Source organism: Hakea prostrata, chromosome 3 (genome assembly GCF_041222555.1).
Source record: "Hakea prostrata isolate BN-2017 chromosome 3, UWA_Hpros_2, whole genome shotgun sequence".
In the NCBI taxonomy this organism is placed as follows: Eukaryota; Viridiplantae; Streptophyta; class Magnoliopsida; order Proteales; family Proteaceae; genus Hakea; species Hakea prostrata.
Window position 1 is genome coordinate 73,382,912 of NC_142602.1, and position 21,856 is coordinate 73,404,767.

The 21,856-nt window shown below is 38.0% G+C and overlaps 3 protein-coding genes across 3 annotated transcripts; 1 reads left to right on the top strand and 2 right to left on the bottom strand.

The window, feature by feature from the left end:
- Positions 1–400: 400 nt before the first annotated feature.
- On the bottom strand, positions 401–1,814 carry LOC149023028 (xyloglucan endotransglucosylase/hydrolase protein 2-like). The gene is made up of 4 exons (XM_089147746.1): positions 1,637–1,814; positions 1,423–1,523; positions 1,023–1,219; positions 401–800 (listed from the first exon to the last, which is right to left on the bottom strand). Exons 1-4 carry the CDS (start codon positions 1,812–1,814, stop codon positions 401–403), a joined length of 876 nt encoding a protein of 291 aa, XP_089003872.1.
- An 8,439-nt stretch (positions 1,815–10,253) lies between these two features.
- LOC149023029 (vacuolar protein sorting 38-like) lies at positions 10,254–19,366 on the top strand. The gene is made up of 6 exons (XM_089150901.1): positions 10,254–11,022; positions 11,204–11,410; positions 13,087–13,267; positions 13,432–13,556; positions 13,827–14,054; positions 18,852–19,366. Exons 1-6 carry the CDS (start codon positions 10,837–10,839, stop codon positions 18,969–18,971), a joined length of 1,047 nt encoding a protein of 348 aa, XP_089007027.1. The 5' UTR covers positions 10,254–10,836; the 3' UTR covers positions 18,972–19,366.
- A 719-nt stretch (positions 19,367–20,085) lies between these two features.
- LOC149023030 (xyloglucan endotransglucosylase/hydrolase protein 2-like) lies at positions 20,086–21,522 on the bottom strand. The gene is made up of 4 exons (XM_089147391.1): positions 21,330–21,522; positions 21,117–21,217; positions 20,836–21,029; positions 20,086–20,747 (listed from the first exon to the last, which is right to left on the bottom strand). The coding sequence occupies exons 1-4, from the start codon at positions 21,508–21,510 to the stop codon at positions 20,363–20,365; spliced, it is 861 nt and encodes a 286-aa protein (XP_089003517.1). The 5' UTR covers positions 21,511–21,522; the 3' UTR covers positions 20,086–20,362.
- Positions 21,523–21,856: the final 334 nt, after the last annotated feature.

A 21,856-nucleotide genomic window follows, 5' to 3' on the forward strand; every position in this document is an offset into this window, starting at 1 on the left:
ACACTAGCAAGTCCAAATGTTGGGGGATGGAGGATGGGAAATTGGGTGGAGAGGACCTACGTGCATGTGTAGATTCCCTTTTACGCTATCCCCATAAGGCATCTCCCAGAAAAAACATAGTAGTAAGCTTCATTAATATTCTACCCTCATTAACAATATTTTTAATAGAATGATCAACATGTATAGTCCATTGGATGGGATAACTACAGTAGCATATATGTGCTACATCATATGTTTGCTAATAATTATGATAACAAATTATATTTACTAGTACTCAAAGTCTCAAATGCTGTCCTTTGTTATTGAAATACTACAAATGGGTGAAGGGAATAAGCTTATGATATTAATGACATGGTGTTGGTGTTGGAAGAGAAGAACCAAAGCTGGCTGTTAGTTCTTATCATTGAGGGCATTCCGGTGGAGGCGTTGGGTACCTTGAACTATCAGTACAGTAGTCATAGGTCATATAATTCCTTTTCACACCTTGATATGCTCTCTCTTGTTCAGAATCTAACTCCCAGTACTTCTTACTGTTCCACCAATACTTAGAAGAAAAGCAAGGATTTGGCTGATCAGTAGTAGTGACTTGTTGGTTAGATGGGCAGCCATCAATGTTGAAACCTTGGAAATAGGTCTTGAATGGTGCTGTGCTCCAATCTGTCTTTGTTTGGCCTCCATCTGTGGCCCAGCTATCTCCATCCCAAATACTTCCTTCTATAGTCATTGCTGGAGTTGGATACCCAACTCCTATGCTTTCTTTGTTCTTGAAAACCCTAATGGGAACAGTGTCCACATAAAACCTGCAGGAAAGCCAATCATTTACAACATTAAAGAAGTTGGTATCAATATAGATGAAAACTATAGTCCATGATCTCTCTCTCTCTAGCTGTGCCTGTGTTAGTGGATTTTCGAGGTTTCATAAAAAACTGATGAATCTCATTTACATCTAATTGGTGGAATGGCGATAAAGAGCTACAGGGAATGACTGAAGGATTGATGAAGGTACATGAGATTGAACTTACACAATTTGATGATGGTTCCAAAGGATCTTGTAGGTGTGGAAATCTGCAGAAGGGTCAAACCAGAGTCGAATTCTTTGCTCTCTATTACCTTTGCCATCTGTAAAAACATTAGTCTGCAACGTATAGGGCTTCTCTTCTTTGTTTCCCAAGAACTCAAAGTCTAGCTCATCATGATCAATATTTGATTGCGACCTCATCTGCAAGTTACGTTAAAGCATTCAGAGAATTAGGATACAATGCAAATTAGACTGATCTCTTGTATTGTCTTAATCTACTTCTGAACAAACGTATGCATGCATGATTTAATTAATGACGTTGAAAGCAAGAAATATATACGTTGACTTCCAACAATAATAATACAACGAAGATCACGAACAGAGAAAGAGAAAGGTTTCCTTACATAGAAAGCTGTAACTACTCCTGCTGAGTCCCCACCTGGTAACTTTATTCTCAAAGAGAAAAACCCAGAACCATAATTCAACTTGGACCCAAACCCAGAGCCTGTAATTATAAACAAAGACAAACAACACGATAAATAAATGGACCATTGCTAATAAATAATGGATGAAAGAAAGAAGCACGCGATCAAAAGAGATGGAAGAAAATTAATTAACCAGAAGACTTGTCCATGGTGAGATGGATTTCTCTTCCTTGGTCTAAGGATTGAACATGATTCTTTCCCCAGGTAATCTCATAGGTTTTATCGAAGATGGCGTTTTTAGGTCTAGAAGCAAATGCCCCACCAACTAAGAGAAGTCCCAGGAGAGACAATATTAATGCTGAAGAACCCATTTGAGAGAAAGGTTAACTTGTTTTTCTCGCTGTATCGTGGTCTTTTAATACCAAAATGATTCTCCTTTGCAGTTATATATGTAGTTTCATGTCAAGTTCTAAAGATTGGTGAGTGAAGATCAAGGAAGAAAGGTATGCCAAATTCAGTCTACATTTCCTCCACGCAATTGTCGTCTCCATTTTATCCCCATAAGAGAGAGAGAGTATATTTATAATTCAAAAAGGGAAACTTTGAAAGCAAAAGAAAATCACTATTGATCGTAAGAAGCAAAAGGAGAAATGGAATGATCTAAAGCAACTCCTTGTATTCAACGTTTGAACCAAATGGACAAGAGAAGAAAAGTACCTAATTAGTGGAGCTCTAGAATTTCCAATATAACGATTGTTTAGTTTCTAATCACAAACTTATAGGCAGCTTGATAGCACAATTAGCCATCAATTAGGCGGATTTGATTTTGGTTGATTTATTGATTGGTTGGTTTCACCCAACCCAATGGGGTTCCCATTTGGCATGGGGGAGGAGTAAGGGAAAGAGAGAGAGAACCCCATGTTGTTCTGTTGTGTTAAACCCGAATTCTTGTACTTGATTTTAAAGATAGACCTACACTGACATATTTTGATGGGATTCTTGAATGATCAGATTCATAAGGTTTATATTGGAAGCAAAGGAGTCCGTCGATGATCTTGGTTACGATGGGAATGCGGGGGCTTCAGTATGATCAACCTATCAACCCCTTTATCCAATTAAAATCTGAAGTATGTACCTTATGTTTCTCTTGTTAGGTGATCGGGAGATTTGGAATTTTCACATAGGGTTTTGGGCGAGAGTGTTTGTTAGTGTTTCAAAAATCTAAGTCGATTGGGTGTGAATCCCTGGAAGACAACATTCTTTCTTGCAGAGCAGCATAGCCGGAACAACGAAAAGCTAGTAGCATCTTTCTTCTTCTCCTACTTTCAATTAAATTTCTTTTTTCGATTTTATTTATTTGTTTGAGTTATTAGATGGGAAGGTTTGAAATCTAAAGACCCTGTTCTTTTCTACTTCTAGAATTCTATTTGGATTAGCAATGGCTGCTGATGAATCTTCAAAGCCTGGGACGATGATTGGGATAGACCTAGGGACGACCTAGTCGTATGTGGAGTCAACAGAAATGATCATGTTGAGATTATAGCAAATGATCAAGGAAATCCAATCAACCCTTCATGTGTTGCATTAACTGAGAGCTTAAGTGAGCGTTTGATCAGAATGAAAAGGTAGACATGAACATTTTTTTTTCTTTTTGTACATTTAGGGTTTGCATCTTATTTCAATTAAGTGATCAATTCTATAAATTTAAAAAATATAAGAAACCTTGAACATTAAAAAAGAAATTATAATTACAAGCATACCTCAGTTATTATTATTATTATTATTATTATTATTATTATTATTATTATTATTATTATTATTATTATTATTATTATTATTATTATTATTATTATTATTATTATTATTATTATTATTATTATTATTATTATATTATTATTATTATTATTATTATTATTATTATTATTATTATTATTATTATTATTATTATTATTATTATTATTATTGTCGGGATTGTCCGATTAAAATTTGTATATGTCATGCTAAGCCAACAACCAAGTAGTGGTCAAATGCTGGGGTGGGATTGTTGGGGTTTCCTTGGACTCTAAACTTGTATGTCTAGCTCGTTTCAACTCAGAGCCTAGAACACCCAGGTTTTTGGGAATGTCAACAATTTATTTGAATTCTTAACCTTGGAAATTGAAGCCCTTGAACTATAGCCTGTACCAGATTGGGATTTAATTTTTGAGAAAAAAACAACTCCTCTTAAGGGCTTTGGATGCAGAAGAATGGTTTTGGTTCCAGAAATCTAGATCCAAGTATATTTTGGAAGGGGACCATAACACTAGATACTACCACCTTGCTACCAAAATGCACTAATACTCTAGGAAAATTGATTCTTTTGTGATGGGTGGGGTTACACTCTCAGAGCCTACGGAGACTGACTGAAGCCTTTGCCTCACATATGCAAAACCTTTTTACCTCTACTTGCCCCTTGGACCTATGTTTTTAGAACCTCTCTTCCCTCCTCTGAAGAACGTCTCTCTTTTTGAAGGTATCTCTGCAATACCCTTGATAGATGAAATTGAGAGAGTGGTATTTTCCTTCATGCGTTTTTCTTCTAGAAACACTGGGATTTGATTCATGGGGATCTAATGGACTTTGTCACATCCCTTTTTAGGGATTTGTTTCTGCCACATGGAACCAACCATACCCTTTTATGTTTTATATACCTAAAAAAGAGAAGGCAATTTCTGTGGCAAAATTTAGACCGATAAGCCTTTGCAATGTCATGTATAAAGACCTGGCCAAAACCCTAGCTTGTAGACTTAAACCTATCTTGGCACACTTCATTTCTCATCTCCAAGGAGCGTTTGTACCCAAAAGACAGATTATGGAAAATATCTTTCTTGCTCATGAAATTTTTCATTTTATGAAAAAAACTAGGAGAAAGCAAGGCTTTATTGCTCTTAAGCTAGACATGTCCAAATCCTATGATAGAACTGAGTGAAAGGTTATATCTAGTATCTTTTCTTTCCTAGGTTTTGGTTAACATTGGTGCAATTTAGTCTTTAAACTCATTATTTCACCCATTTATTCTATTAAAATTATTGGCTGTCCTTTTGAATGGTTTTTGGTGTCGCGAGGGCTCCCTCAGGGTTGCCCCTTGAGCCCATACCTTTTTCCCCTAGTAATGGAGGTTTTGTCCAGATTTCTTAATGAGTATAGAAGCCAAAATCTTTTTAAGGTTATCAAAATTGCTAACATTGCTGTAGAAATTTTATAATTATTTTTTGTGGATGACACCTTTCTCTTTTTTTTAGCAGAAGTTGATGATGTTTTAACAATAAAGGCCACATTGGAGTTGTTCTCCAATGTAACAGGCCAGGAAATAAATGTTGAGAAAAGTGACTCTTTCTTCAGTTGCAGTGTGAATGCTTATGTCAAAAGCTAGATCTTGTCGATCCTGGGCATCTTTGAAATGAAAAAGGATGCTTTGCACTTGGGCATTGATACGGAAGATTTCTACCCGACTGGGTCAGACCCGGATGGGGCTCCACATGCTAGTTAATCAGGAAAATGCCGATCATCCATGACCAAAGCGTAACATCGCTACATATTGCAATCATCCTTGATATGGGTATCGTGATTGTGGGGCCACGCAGGCTGTCCTAGGAGACATAGCCCTTGTGGCTAACTTCCATACGTATGGTGTTAATCATTATAAGATGGGATGCATCTCCTTGGTAGCAAACCAATACACTTTGGATATTTTGTGTGCTTTTCGAGACCTCATTCGGTTCATCATCTAACTTTGCCATCGGAGGCGCTCCCCCCCCCATCTACCTTTCTTGCGGACTCATCGTCCCGATCGAGGGCTCGGTTGGATCCGGCATTTGATCCGCTTGTTTGGGCCGTCTATGGCGACAATCTTCGTCATGCCAGCGAGGATATGCGTTCCGAATAGTGTTGGCGGGAATCGGTTCCGGATCAAACACATCAAGCGTGGGTCCCTCACCCGGTGAGCGGATCCTCCCGTGGGAACCTGGTCGTTGAAAATCCACGGTGCACTCCGAGGCCTCGGTGGTTGCTCCGGGTTGGCAGCTCCGGTTCAGATCGGGTGTTGGGGGCTTGGTCCATCGTTCGAGTTGAGCAAGCCAGGCGTCACTGGCGGGCTGAGAGCCTTCCATGCAGAAGATCCTGGCCGGGGATCTGAGGCGGGGTCGAGTCCTCATCTTGGTCCCGCCATCGTCAAGAGCTCGGGGATGGAGCACCAGGGGTCATCCTCAATCAACCCGATCGGGGTCTCGGTTCTCGAACTCAATCCAGAAACAACGCATCGGGCGGAATGGAGTTGGCTCGCCTTTGGAGGGATGGCGGTCGGCAAATTGAGGATCGGGATGCCGAGATTTGCTGGTTGTCGAGACCATTCTAGATGAGATCATGAATTTACCTCTTCCTCAAAATTTATTATGCCTACCTTTACTCCATTCGAGCGAGCCCGGCATATCGGTTATTTCAAGTCAAGAATGATTGTTCTAGTTCGGAGATGAGCTACTCGCGCGTTCCCCTCGTTGAAGGGCCCGACCATTAGTGGTTTAGTGGTCTTCAACCTGGATCCATCCATAATTTGGGGAACTTGCTAGAATTCATAGTCCGGTTTAGAAGTGCAATCGGAGCAAGGCGTCGTGCTTATTGCTATAGGCAGGGCGGAATGAATCCATTTGATTTCTGAATGTTTCGATGAAGTACATTGAGATCGAGATTTTGATGATCGGGTGGCGTGACTTTGGGTGGCATTACACACCGGGGACTTTTGAGTCTTACCTTTTTTAGGTAATTATTTGAATCGGGCCAATCCATTCATCTTGCGTCTTCCATAGGACTTGACCTTTTTGGTAATTATTTGAATCGGGTCAATCCCATTCATCTTGGCCTTCCATAGGACTTGACCTTTTTGGTAACACATTTTTAAGGTAATTATTTGAATCGGACCAATCCCATTCATCTTGGCTTCCATAGGACTTGCACCTTTTTTAAGGTAACAACTTTTTTAGGTAATTATTTGAATTGAGCATTCCCATTCATCTTACGCCTTCCATAGGACTTGCACCTTTTTTAAGGTAATTATTTGATCGGGCCAATCCCATTCATCTTGGCCTTTCATAAGGACTTCCACCTTTTTCAAGACAACACCTTTTTTAAGGTAATTATTTGAATCGGGCCAATCCCATTCATCTTGCGCCTTCCATAAGGACTTGCACCTTTTTTAAGGTAATTATTTGAATTGGGGCAATCCCATTCATCTTGCGCCTTCCATAAGGACTTGCACCTTTTTTAAGGTAATTATTTGAATCGGGTCAATCCCATTCATCTTGCGCCTTCCATAAGGACTTGCACCTTTTTTAAGGTAATTATTTGAATCGGGTCAATCCCATTCATCTTGCGCCTTCCATAAGGACTTCCACCTTTTTTAAGGCAACACCTTTTTTAAGGTAATCGGGCCAATCCCATTCATCTTGCGCCTTCCATAAGGACTTGCACCTTTTTTAAGGTAATTATTTGAATTGGGGCAATCCCATTCATCTTATGCCTTCCATAAGGACTTACACCTTTTTTAAGGTAATTATTTGAATCGGGTCAATCCCATTCATCTTGTGCTTTCCATAAGGACTTGCACCTTTTTTAAGGTAACACCTTTTTTAAGGTAATAATTTGAATCGGGTCAATCCTATTCATCTTGCGCCTTCCATAAGAACTTGCACATTTTTTTAAGGTAATTATTTGAATCGGGTCAATCCCATTCATCTTGCACCTTTCATAAGGACTTGCACCTTTTTTAATCTTCTTTGCTATCCCGCACGATATAAACAACGTCCGGGATAAGGGGCTTATGATACGGAAGATTTCTACCCGACTGGGTCTGACCCGGATGGGGCTCCACATGCTAGTTAATCGAGAAAGATGCCGATCATCCATGACCAAAAGCGTAACATACGCTACATATATAGCAATCATCCTTGATATAGAAGGTCAACTCAGCGGCTGATTGAATGGGACCAACGACAAGGAAGCATGATCCTAGGAGAAACAATAGCCCTTGTCGGGCTAACTTACCAAATACGTATAAGGTAAGTTAATCATTATAAGATAGGGGACGCATCTCCTTGGTAAGCAAACCAATACACTTTGAGCATAATTTTGTGTAGCTTCTGCACGAGACCTCATTCGGTTCATCATCTAACTTTGCCATCGGAGGCGGCTGCCCGGCACACAAGCCGGCTCGCATCTAACCTTCTTGCAAGACTCATTGTCCCGGATACGAGAGGAGGCTCAGTCGGATCCGGAAGCATAATTGATCCGCATTAGGCACCATTCTTTTTAATGAGAAAGCCAAGGGTAAGAATCTCAATTTTCTCTTAGGAAAAGTTAGCAAGAGCATTGCTGGATGGAAGGCTGCCTCTTTACCTTTTGCAGGAAGAGACGTCCTCATTAAATCTGTTTTGCAACCCCTATCAGTTTGCTATATGCATTGCTTTTGCCTTCCAAAATCCTCCTGCAGACAAATTGATGCCATCTGCCAAAGATTTTGGCATGGTAATATGAATAAAACCAGGAGCCTTACCCTTATCAATTGGGACAAGTGTTGTCAACCCAAAACTACTGGAGGTCAAGGCTTCAAAAGGATGGAAGACGTTAATTCCGCTTTACTTCTCAAATAGGGATGGCGGCTTCTTAATGAGCCCAATAGCCTTTGGGCCATGACCTTGAAGGCAAATTAATACTTTCCAAAGACTTCTATCTCTCTTTGATCCTAAAGTGTGAAAAAAGAGTGGTTTGTGGCCATGGAGTAGTATTAGTAGTACCATCCCCTAGCTTGAGGGAATGGTAAAAAGGATAATTGGTAATGGAACTGAAACCTCCTTTTGGTTTGATACTTAGTTTTTTGATAGGAGTTCGATTGTTTGAAAATTCAAAGGTGTCTTAGTGTGGGCACCAGAAACAACGATTGCTCGAATGCTAAGAAATCTAGAATTCAATAGGGAGCATTTCTCAACCTTTAATCTTCCTAGTTTTGTTTTTTTCCATATTTTTCTGACCTCTTCTAATGATAGGTGGGTATCAAAAATCTCTTCCAATGGAGAGTTCTCTACTAAGTTGGAGGGATGAGCATTGCAGAGACAAACATACCCAATGATTTGCAATCTCTTCAAACATTAGTGCAAGTTCTTATGGAAATTGCCCCTCCACCATAACTTTAAATATTTATTTTAGCATTTATTGAATGCAGGACTACCAGTTAAGTCTGTTATATCCTGATGGTTGGAGATAGACATTGTTTGTAAATTGTGCAGAGATACGACATAGAGTTTATGCCATGTTTTCTTGTTGTGCAAATGGACCAAGAGGATATGGGCGGAAGGACCCTTGGAACTCTAAACACAACATTTGGACAATGCAACTTTCCTCCATTTTTGCGCCTCCTTGTTAGCTGACAAACAGCTTGACAAAGGAGTGAGTCGGTGGTTTTTTTGCGTTTTTATTATCACTTGCCACTTTTTATGGATAGAAAGGAATTATGTGGTATTCAATAAAAATAGACCTAATTCATATAGGGTTTTGAATAATATTTGTCAATGGGCAAATGAACTTCATCCGAGTATATTAGTCCATGTTGTAACTAAAAACTCTCAATCAATGCCTATCACTCAAGGTGCATATCATATACCTAGAGAATAATTATTTATGAGTTGTTCACCCATTTTATGTTGTGCAGGGGTATCTAATGAATTACTAAAGGAAGTAGGTTGGAGTGTGGGAATTTGTGTAAAGGGTGATGCGTTTAAAAAATTGTCCACCCGTCGAAGGCTTGGAAAACAATAGTTAGATGTAGGCCGACTCTTCGGTTGGGAAGCAGCCTCCGATGGGCGATGGCTAAGTTAATTAGTAAGAGCACCATTAAAGAGCTATGAATAGTTGTAGAGCTAATTGAGAGATAGAATCCGGGGAGAATGATTTAGCTCCCTCTCTTTTGCATTGTCCATTTAACTTATATAGAATTTACCTTTTAATCCCAATCATTGGATAGTCAATGAGTCTTATCTACGGCCGTATGATCATAGGGTTTAACTTCCCTAATCCTTGTTATTCCACATTCCTTCTTGGGCACGATCGCCTATCCTAATTTTGGCAAGATCATATCTCTCAACATAGTGGTTGGGTCTTCCATAACGGTTAAGTTTCTTAATGCTCAAATAACATTTGGATTATCTATTCACTTTGGTCCAGACTAGTACGAACCAACCAACCATGGTTTGACCTAGCTGGTTTGTTATTATTATTTCTACTCATCAATGGGCGACAAGGATTCGATGGGAGCCACTCTTTTTGGGATAAATGAAGGGTTGGAGTGGCAAAAAAGGCAAACATCTTCATCTCATAGATCTGGTGCAATGATATATGAATTATTGTTTTACTCTCAAAATCTCCAAAGATAGCTTGACACCTCTACAACATCCGACTTTTTTTTTTTTTTTTTGGGTACAAAGGGGTTTTATTAAGCTGTTCGGTTGGTTTCATCACTAGAACAGCTCTGCATTGAGAACATCTGACTCTTCTATTGGCTATAGCATCAAAGTTAAACGCCAGCATATGCACTACATTCAAATTTCCCACTCTAACTTAAGTTTTCTTTTACATAAATAAAAAAAAATTAAAAAAAAAAAAAAGAAAAAGAAAGAAAAAAAAAATAATAATAAGAAATAGAAGAAAGAAAGAAAAAAAAAAGAGAGGAAGGAAAAAACGTTTTTAACCCTATACTCTTTCTTTGTTCCCTTCGAATCTTAACCGAGAAACGGTCTCAGCAGAATTGGAAATGCTCAAGTAGAGCTGCAAGCGATCTGCTGAACTGGATTTTGGAATCGGTTAATCTTCAGCGGAGATGTTTGATTGGAACGAGAAAGAGGTAAGATTTCTACGGCCCTTTTTGTTTTCATCAGTTGAAACAAGAACAAATAGAGAAATCCACCCAACAAAATGGAAGTAGAATACGGTGAAAATTTGAACTTTATCGATTCTTTCCCGCTGAGATTCTTCTGGTTTGCAAATGATTTAGGAGTAAAAACCAAAAGATAAATTTTATTTTACTTTACTAGTATTGCGTTAATTTCAGTGGATTTGATTCTATACACGTGTCGTACACGATAAAACTCCGTTCAAATTCACCTGCCAGTCCACAGAGACTCTCGTCACTTATAACTACTTTCTTCTTTGCCAACAAACTGTCCAATTTCGTTCCTGCAAATTCCATTTGAGTTTTAACAAATTATAATGAATGGACGGTTGATTTTTAAGTCTTTCATCGACGATTATGAGGACGTTCCATGATCACTTCACCTTCAAATCTTCACATCACATTTTTCAGCGCTCTTCTTCATGGGATCGAAGAAGTGCTTATCTTTGGAAGAAAATGTTGTCGACTCATCATCGGAACCTCTGAAAATAATCCAATGGGAAGATCTTGAGCAGGAGCTCGCAAGACTCTGGAGTCTTTCATCTGCACTCAATAAAGCCAAGGAGAAGAAGAGTTCTCTCGATCTGAAGCTTCAATCCCTCATACAGGTCCGGTCTGTCTTCCACCGCAAACCCATATTTAGGGTAGTGCAGTGTCTTCTGCCCTTAGAATTAGGTTTTTGTTGAATTTCATTAAATTTCCCAGTTCAATTGTCTCTGTGTGCCTACGACTGAATCGCTTCTGCTTCGCTATTAATAATTAGTGTTGTGACTTGTGACTGGTGAGTAGTTAAAAGCAGAAGCATTGAATTGGTCTAATGAACTTGAGGAGAGGCGTCAAAAACTTGAGACGCGAAAGTTGGCGATGGATAATATGTTGATGCGTTCAAAGCTTGTGGCAGAGGACGTGAAAAAGCGTGAGGGGCCGCTTAAGGTTGAAATTAAAACCCTTCTGGTTGCAGGGAAGGCTCTTTCGGTAGCTTGTAACCAATTGCAGGTAACTGACATTTGTTATTGGGCTTGTGGGTTTGTTTGTTCGTGGAGTTTTAAATTACTCTTTACATGATTATTGCAAAGTTGAAATTTATTATATATTGTTGCTAGTATTGTCATGATTTACTGGAGAACTGGACTGTATTTATCAGTTAACTTGAGGCAGGAATAGATGGTTTGCACCTTTAATTCATAATTTGGTCCAATCAGTCACTGGAGTTGCAATGCTGCTTTGATTAGCCAATCAGTTTTTACTCTGATGTGGATTAGTGGAATGTTTAAGACTACGTTCAACAATCCTTGTTGTCTGGAAATAAACCAATGGAGGCCAGGTGGCTAATATAGTATAACAAAGGATAGTCCCACAAATAGCAGGCATTTCTGAAGCTGGCATACAACACAGAATAGAAACCTTGAGAGAGAAGAAAGAAATTAAAATATTTTTGAGAATCGGTGAGACAAAAGAGAAATAGGTTAATTTTACTACAGACTATCTTGGGCTTGATTATCAAACCTTAAGAAGGAGATATTCCCTCCAATTGCTTGAATATCTACTGTATAGTTTAAAAAAACAATGTGGTTCAAATAGAATTTTAAATCTTACTTCTGAAAAATAATCTAGATAATCACTTGATTTCAACTCTAAGACGTCTATTTGAATTACTGAACCTTCAAGGGTACACACACACTTCTAGAAATGTGTCAGAAAGCCTCTTTAGATGAGACATTCTGATGTCTAATAGTCATGAAGCAAACTAAGCAACTAAATGATCCCCTCATCTGGGCCCTTTAATAAATAATAGAAATAAGTTTGATCTAATAATGAGATATAATTCTTTGCAGCTTACTTATCATAATGTACTAGACACTTTGTTAAAATTTCATCACCGCGATCTCTTTAAATATCAATCTTCAATCCTCAGGGCTTCTCTGATGACGTCCCAACGTCAGTGACACCCTGTTACTATGGGAGCAGACGCTATATGGCACAGAAAGATCACTGCCGGATTCCAGGCATATCTAACCAGACTGATTTATTTATTAAGCAAATTGTAAATCACCATTAAAGCTTTAGTTCCAGAGTTCAAGATTATTCCATGCTATCTTCTTATTTTTTTGGGTTAATAATTGTCTATTACAATTTAGAGGGCCTCAGAGAGAGAGAGAGAGAGAGAGAGAGAGAGAGAGAAGTAGATAGACATCTAACCTCAGGTAAGAACAATATTGGCCAAGACAAGATGAGATGAAACAGTGCAGTACTTTAAACATTGGATGGAAATGAGTAACCATTCATTGATGATTGAACTAATGTGATCAAATCTGAAAAATAGGCAATACTAACTAAAGAGATTTCGCAAAGAGCATTGGGAGTTTAGTTCATATTCATAATGAACGTTTAAGATAGATGGTTGACAATATGGTTACTGTTGAGTGCTGGTCACATAATGAATTTAATTAAGTGTAAATGCGGCACCTTCCTGCCTAAATTTGAAAACGGAATGACTTCTGGGTTGTTTCTATAGTGGAGAGAAAAGCATGAATGTGAGGCATCATTACAATGACATTTGGAATGGATCGTAGATGAAACATAGCGTGCTTTCTTTTCTTCATGTACCACTATAGTGTAAATTGTAAAACAAATGTGATGCTGTAGGTGATTTCATCAGATCTTGGTTACAGGAAGCAAAGAGGTTGCTAGCAGGAGAAAGAGGTCAGATTCATCTAAAAAATTTGCAGACGATGGTAAGGAAGAGGCAACAATATATGGTAGCGCAGGTTGCATCGTTGTATCCAGTGAAGAACTCAAATGAGCTTACACACGGAGAGAAGCTTGATACATCTTCTAATGGTAGCAAATCAGGTAAAAAAGTCAAGAATTCATGAGTATCTTAGGTTGGACTTTTATGTTAATGGGCAAGAAGCAGCAGAAAATTACAGATTGGGTTACATGCCTGAGAAATCTTGTGGTTTCTATTCAAATTTCAAGATGTTTTACAGTGTACTTAAGAGTGGTTATTTTTGCAGGTGATACTGGTCCTTTGACCATTTCAGGTCTACAACTGACTGCGCTTCATTTAAAGAAGGCAAGCCTTTTCAGTGACAAGAAAGAGGCCCAAAAGTATGCTTCTGCCCTGGGATATATTGCACATGTAAGTTCTTGCTGACTCTCACAGTTTTTCACTTGTATGTTTTAAATTATAATTTTCTGTTTTTTGTGCCTTTGTTTTTAGAAGCATTGTAGAAGTCACAATTATTTTATATTTGTGATGATCTCTAACATACACCTTTTAAATATTTCTAAGTTCATAGTTGTCTTGAATATAATTTGTGGCCTCATCTTCAATTTGATGGTGTGTGCTCATCTTTTGTGAGATTCATTGGTTAGCCAAGAATCACTTATTATCTTTGAAACCATGCAGGCTGTTTCACTTATTGCCTCTTGCTTAGATGTTCCTTTGCGGTACCGGTTGCTTTTTGGAGGTTCACGTTCATATGTTAATGACTATGTGTCCTCAGTGGATCCTTTACCTTCTGACTCCACGTCAAGTTCGTTACTTTCAACTCTTTCAAAGACAACAGATTTTCCTTTGTTTTTAGAATGTCAAGACACAACAATTGCTGCTTATGCTATGTTCTTATTGAATAAGGTATGTCCCCCCCCCCCCCTCCCCTTTTTTGGTTATTTGGTTCTGAGCCCTAAGAATTAAATGTTATTCATTCTCAATCTTTTAATTGCTGTACTTCATTCTTTATTTTCTTTGATGGATCTGGTCCATTATCATGATGAAAAGAGTCAAATCTGTTGAGAATTGAGCACAGCTTTGGCGCTTAATTAATTGAGTTTTTATTTTTAGAGGAGAATACTTGGTGCCAAGTCAGAGTTAGTGGTTGCTTGGTATGCAAGTTCATGAAGTCACTTTGAAGTTCTGAAGTTTCCTATTTAATTACTTTCTATTTTTTGGTTCTTTCCTTTTCTGGACATATTTTCTAGGAAGTCTAGTCTATCCTTTTTTTGTTACTTAGTTTCTATTTTAGAAGGAGGTTACTTGCAAGGTTTAAAGTATCCCATGATACCATACGATACTAGCCGATACGTATCCATATTTGACCCAACCGATACGATACATATCGATACATCTCTCCATTAAATTACACTAAAATACATTGGTTAGAGCGATACAATACTCGATACATGACGATATGTCTCTTAAAATCACCTTACCGATACGCTACTCGATACTGATACTTTAAACCTTGGTTACTTGTCCTCCAAGTATGTATTTCTAAAGGCTTTTATTATAAATCGAAGAAGAAGCCTGCAATTCTAGTGAGGAGGTCCGGAATTGCAGGGAATTGCTGCTCCTTGCTGGTTCTGTTTTTGCTCTCTTCTTTTTGCACTTCTTTGTTTCTCCTGTAATTGTTGTGACTGATTTGATTTGAAGTGTGGGATTTCTAACATGGTATTAGAGCACTAAATTGAGGCCTAGGTTGGTAATTTTTCTCTACAGTTTTGAGAGTCCACCGTAGTATCTCTTCTTCTTTGTCTTCCCCGTTGTTTTCTCCCTTATTTCTTTCCCTTCTTCATGTATCACAAGATTTTTTGCTTACTTTCGTTGCTTCTGAATCAGACAACAGAATAAATGAAGAACTGAATCTTCAAGGTCTTGTCTTGCATCTAATTCATGCCTGCAGTAGCATATTTTGAGATTTATTCAAAAATCTGTGCAATGTCTTCCAGTATCGTGAGGATGGTAGGATGTTAAACACTTGTTCTGCTACTTATTACAAGAGCTCAATGCGTAATAGGAGTAGTTTTGTGGTGTGGATACTCCTCAAGAAGTACTCCCAAAATAGCTGGTGGAATCCCCCCTTTTTTTGTGGTCTAATATTTGCCCTTCAAATGCCCTTGATCTTACTTGATTGGTCTCTGATTTTAGGGTTAAATCCTCTTACTATCGTTGCTATTATGCATTAGTTAATTGGCTATTAGCCTTGGTTAGTTCAGGTTTGTTTGCACTGCTTCTTACCCTATTTTGGGTTATTGCTGCTGTTTTTGTTAGTTGTGCGATTTCTTGCTGTTACCTACCTGGTTTACCATTGTTGCTTGACGTCGATGGGGGTTCTCCTAGTTTTTATTGCCATTTTGGTTGGGAAAAAAAGAGTTTCTATCTTCTAAATACTACCTGATTTGACTTTTCTTGCCTCTTTTTAGCTTTATCTTACCTGGTAATAAATATGTAGGAATCTCATCTCTATTTATTATCCATACTTCCGAAGTTATTTACATGATGCCACTAATAGCTTTTACCTTCCAAGTTTACCCTTTGGCTTTTGTCTGTGTTTCCTTTTGGAGATTTCTCTAATTACATTATGTCAATCCCATTTCAGTTTTGGGATTTTGCAGATTGCCATTCTTTTCTTTTATTTATTAATAACCCTTTGAAAGATTATGGTTTATTACAATGTTGCCATCATCTTAATCTACATCTACCATGAGGAGAGTTTGGAAATTGTTTCTTGGATTCAGATTTGCTAGAGGAACGGATATTATATCTACCAAAAAGTTCTCATTGGAAATTCTTCTTGGGATCTTTCTATATTGGATATTAGTCGTAATTAATTGTTCACGTGTAATACTACACGTGAGGGGGAGAATGGAGACTTATTCTATATTTACTCAAAGTGTGTTGAAGGATATTATTTATGAAGACCTTTGTCCTTGCAAGATGGTATTCTACAACATTACCTTTGCCTGCCTACCTACCTTTACCTATCTACTTGGTTCGTAGTAACCTATACTACCTTTACCTACCTACTTGGTCTGTAGTAACCCATACTACCTTTACCTACCTACTTGGTCCATAGTAACCCGTACTACCTTTACCTAGTTACTTAGTCTGTAGTAACCCATACTATTTTACCTACTTGGTCCCCAATAACCTATACTATCTTTACCTACTTGGCTACCTATTTGATCCACAATAACTAATATTGCCTTTTACCTACCTACTTTGTCCACTGTAACCTATACTACCTTCTACCTACCCATACTTTATCTGCTACATGCCTTCTTACGAAGAGCTTATATGGACATTGGAGCTGCACTTTACCTACTTGTGTGGACATTGGGGAGTTGCACCTTGCCTACCTGTGCAAACATTAGAACTGCATCTTACCTACTTGTGATATGTAACTTCTGGCTCAAATTTATCTTCATATGTGGAGATTCCTTCCTACCATTGGCCTTATTTGGATAGTGTCCTTGATGTAATTGTTGGGGCTATACTTATGGACAAGTTTCATCTTCACCACTGCCTATTCTTCTCGTTGTTGGATGTTTCGTTTAACATGAAGATTGTATACTTTGGATGTTGTTAATTATCTCCTGAGTGAAATACTATTGGCGTTTGTTGTTGCTACATGTTTCAAGATTGGTGCTGCGTTTCAAGTTTATTCTTATTACCCAAGCTAGAGTTTTCGTTGTGTATACTCTAACTTGAGGGGAAGTGTTGAGAATTGAGCAGCCTGGGCGCCCATGTAATTGAGTTTCTATTTTTAGAGAAGAATACTTAGTGCACAAGTCAAAGTTAGTGGTTGCTTGGTGTGCAGTTCATGAAGTTACTTTTAGATTCTGAAGTTTCCTATTTAGTTACTTTTTATTTCCAGTTAGTTTCTATTTTCTGGTTCTTTCCTTTTCTTGATAGATTTTCTAGGAAGTCTAGTCTGTCCCTTTATTGTTACTTAGTTTCTATTTTAGGAGGAGTTACTCATTCCCCAAGTATGTATTTCGTTCCCCAAGTACATATTTCTGAAGGCTTTTATTCTAAAGCCTGTGATTCTAGTGAGGAAGTCCAGAATTGCAGGGAATTGTTACTTCTTACTGGTTCTGTTTTCTGTCTTCTTTTTCCACTTCTTCTTCATTGTTTCTCCTGTAATTGTTGTGACTGATTTGATTTGAGGTGTGTGATTTCTTACAATATCTATTTAAGATTCACATCCTATTAGGTGTTGCATTACTTGTTGAATACCCTTTTGGCTGTTCTTAACAGTTTTGTCTGCTTGTCTGTAAGTTGCTTTTTGTGCTGATTTTTCAGGTATCTTGGATCTTGAAGGTACCTTTATTTTATTGTTTCTACAGATCCTTTTTCCTTTTTTTTCATGTTTTGTCATAACCCTTCTATGCTTCAATTGGTTACCAACAATCTGGCAAGGGTTGAGCCTGAAAACAGTGATTCAATTAAGCAATTCTCCTATCTTTTCTATTCTTGAATTTTGATTATAAGTCATTACCCCAAAAAAAAATGATTATAAGGAGGTTAACATCGCTAAGGATATGTGTAAATTAAATAAACCTCCTGGTTTGCTTTTTTTTTTGTAAGTGACTCATATTAACTGTGATTTATTGGACAGAACTTCATCTAGAAGTCCCTATTTGAACATATGATCTTATATCCATAAAAAAGAAGGGCAGGAAAAAAAAAAAAAAAAAAAATAATAAAAAAAAATAAAAGAAAAAGAAAGAAGAAGAAGAAAAATCTGTAAGATCTAAAAGACCAGGAGGTGACTTCAGGGAAATCTAGTAGCTTTCATTGCCAAGCTAGCATTTTGCTGTACCATATAGTATATTTAGAAGGAAAAGGTCTTCTGCATCTTCTGGAATAAGATTAGTACTATTCCAATCATTTGTAAGAAGCATTTGGTAGGATGTGGAGGAGAACTGTTGGACTCTCATTCTCAGTGCTCTCAGTATCCCCAGAAATCACTACATTGGAGAAAGAGGGCATTTAACCCATTCGGTCATCTAGATGACGTGGTGCTTGTTGGGGGTTTGGCTTCTCCTGTGGTTCTGCCAGTCTTGAACCATCATAGTTGTTTATTTTAGGCCTCCTTTGGCTCTCGTGTAGATTTTGAGTTTTGGTTTGGAAAGGCCTGAATTCAAGTGTCATAAAGGGGAGGGGGGTGTTTGATGAATGGGTCTGCTTGTCACTTAACTCTTACTGTGTCTGCAAGGGAGTAGGTGTGGTAACATTTGCAGATTCTCTTTGGAGTTTTCTGCACCCCTTTCCCTCTTCTCTCTCTTTCTTTCTTCCTTTGTTTTCCCCTTCTTTTTTCTTCTTCCTCCTGCCCCCTCCTTCAAGCACAATATTATATATGTCTGGACACGCATCTGAGCAGTTTGTAAGCTTGCAGGCCTTCTCCCTGTTATAATTTTGCCATCTTCTATATTTGACATTTTAGTAACTATGTTCCTCTGTAGATCCTTTAGATGCCTTAGAGCATGCATAATTTTGTGCTAAATCCCTCGGTTTTCAGATACATGACATAATGCTGTTTTCCAATTCAAATATAAATATCTGAAATTTTATCATTTTATCTTTGCACAGCATTGCTTTTTCATCATTCATACATTTGCCATCTACATGACCATATTGTTTCTTGTGTAGGACATAGAGCAACTCTTAAATTTTATGGGTGTCAACAGTTTGGGACCACGCCATGTTTTGGCCAATTTGAAGGAGCTTTTGAGGACCATTCGATCTCAGGAATATATAGACAAACTTTGATATCCTTCAATAGATTGAGTACTGTAACCGGTGTTGTGCCACTAACGATTTGTGTATAACTAAATTGTTTCGATTCTTGGGAGTAGGTGCATTAATTTTTTTGGGAGCACCTTTGTCCTATATAGCCATGTAAGTTCTCACTTTGGCAGAAATGTGAAAACATATATCTTCAGTTCGTGTAAAATGTTGACTCGGCTATGATTTGTAAACCAGGTACAAAGTAATGCTAAGCCTCAATTATTTGTTTGATCACAGAGTCTTCAAATTGGAATGAATGAAAGGCTTTGACTTCTTTTAGACGTTGAAACGCAAAAGACATGACTTCATTGAGTCTTTATTCTCTGAATGTAGTTTTCTGCACACACTTCGCCAAATCTTTTCCCTTTATTTGTGTAATTTTAGATCAGTTGGATTCATCTACATTTTTGGAACCCACAAGTAGACCTGTAAATGGACAGTCGAAATCCGCTTCCGAATTTACATTCATATTTGTTTAAGGGTATCCGTATCCGAAAATTTTCTTACTGGAAAATATCCGTATTCGTGTGCTAAGCAACCGGATTCGGATAATTGCTTATCATCGAATCGGATAATATCCGGATAGAGTAAAATATTAACATTTTTTCTCTAAAAATGGATGATAATCGGATATCGGTAATCGGATAATTGAAAATCGGAAATTGATTTTCAATTATCCGATTAAAGTATAGTATTAAACACTTTTCTCTAAAAAAGTGGTTAATAATTGGATTCGAAAACCGATTAATAATCGGATTCGAAAACCGGTAATCGATAATCGGAAATTAGAAATCGAATATAAAACATCAATTAATAATTGGATAGTTTATCGGATTAGATTATTATCAGATATTCGATAAAGTTTCAAATTCAAATTCAACTGCCCTCTCTAAATTTCTGCCAGATTCGGATTCGAATTCGAATAGTGGTTTTGCTATTCGGATTCGGATATTGGTGTATCCGAGTCAAATTCGATCCGTTTATAGGTCTACCCACAAGGGATCAAAGATGTCATCTTATTTATTTATTTTTTGAACATGAATGCTCTGGAAGGATTATCATAATATACTTGGAAAATGATTAAACCAAACATCCATTGACATTGACTTTTTAGTAAAACAATAACAATTTCTTTAGCCTTATCCCAACTAAACAGCGCAGGCCAGTTACGTGGGATCTTCTTTGTCTAATTAACTTTGTGTGAAGTCATATGAGATACAAGATGGATACCATAAATGTCTCGTCTCACCGCTTCTCCTAAGGTTATATTAACAGGAACAACAAAACTAGAAACTGGCTAGATAACAGAGAGTTTTAAGGCAAAACACTCAGATATCAGCTGGGAAGACCTTAAAAGGCTACTAATTTAACCATCACTGAGGGCACTCAGGGGGAGGCTTTGGATGCCTGTCTCTGTCGGAACAATAGTCATAAATCAGATACTTCTTCTTTACAGCTTGATATGCCCTTTGTTGGTAAGGGTCTAGCCTCCAATATTGCTTTCTGTTCCACCAATATTTGCTACTTTGACATTCTCCATCAGTGCCCAAATGAGAAGGGCAACCCCAAATGCTAAAACTGCGCAAGTAGACCTTGAATGGTGCTTCATTCCAATCAACCTTGATTTTTCCTCCATTTGTTGCCCAGCTATCTCCATCCCATAAGCTTGCCATCACTTGCATTGGTCTTGATGGGTACCCAGCTCCTTTATTTACCTTGTTCATGTAAACCCTTATAGGAATTTCGTCCACATAGAATCTTTTCACAACAAAACAACATCATATACATTAGCACGTAGAGAGAGAGAGAGAGAGAGAGAGAGAGACTACTACTGAACTATACTCACACTACTTGATATGGGTTCCACAGAATTTTGTAAGTATGGAACGCGGCTGAAGGGTCGAACCAAAGTTTGATTTTTTGCTCTCTATTTCCTAAATTGCTCGTAAAGATATTTGTTTGAAGAATGATGGGATGGCCTTGTAAATTACCCAAGAATTCAAAGTCGAGCTCATCACGAGGATTGAGTCGTGAAGCGAGCTGTCAATGGTTCCAGAGAAAAACAAACACTGCGATTTAGAATTTACGATTCAGAGTAATATTGACATTAGCAGTGTGGATTCTTACGTAGAAAGCTGTAACAGTTCCTGCTGAATTTCCTCTAGGAAGCTTTAGTCTCATACGGAAGAACCCAGAACCGAAAGTCAATTTGGATGCAATTCCTGAGCCTAAGTTGCAGCAAGAAGATTATATAAATAATGATTAGTAGTATAGTTGAGAAGTAGAAAGAGAGAGTAGGAATATATGTATATGCATGGAAGAAGCTAGAAATTAATCAACCAGAGGATTTGTCCATAGAAAGCTGGAGTTCTCTTCCATGGCTTTGAGGTTGAACATGATCATTTGCCCATGAAACGTAATAGTTTTGATCAAAGCTGGGACCTTTTAGTCCAGCAGCTGAAAGAACACCACAACACTGGACCAAAATCAAGAGAGATTTCAGCACATAGAATGTCCCCATTGACAAAATTCTGCCTCTTTCTCTGCGTATGTGTCTAGTTTTTCGGCTGAGTGGGTTCACCTTTAACTATGGATCGATGCATGAGAAGGCGCCATGGAAGGAGCCTAAAGCATGCAAAGATGGTGTGACCAATAACTTCTCCACGGTTCCCCTACGCGCGCCGCTGTGCCCATATGATAAATAATGGGGTCACGATCAGTTTAGCAGAAGCCCTCTTTGGGGCGGGGGAATTTAAATTTAAAAGGAAGAGCAAATTACACATATAACCTCTAAGTTTGAACACAACTATATCTGCAATTCTTGGAATTTATTTTCATTACATTTACACCATCGTGTTTTTTTGGGT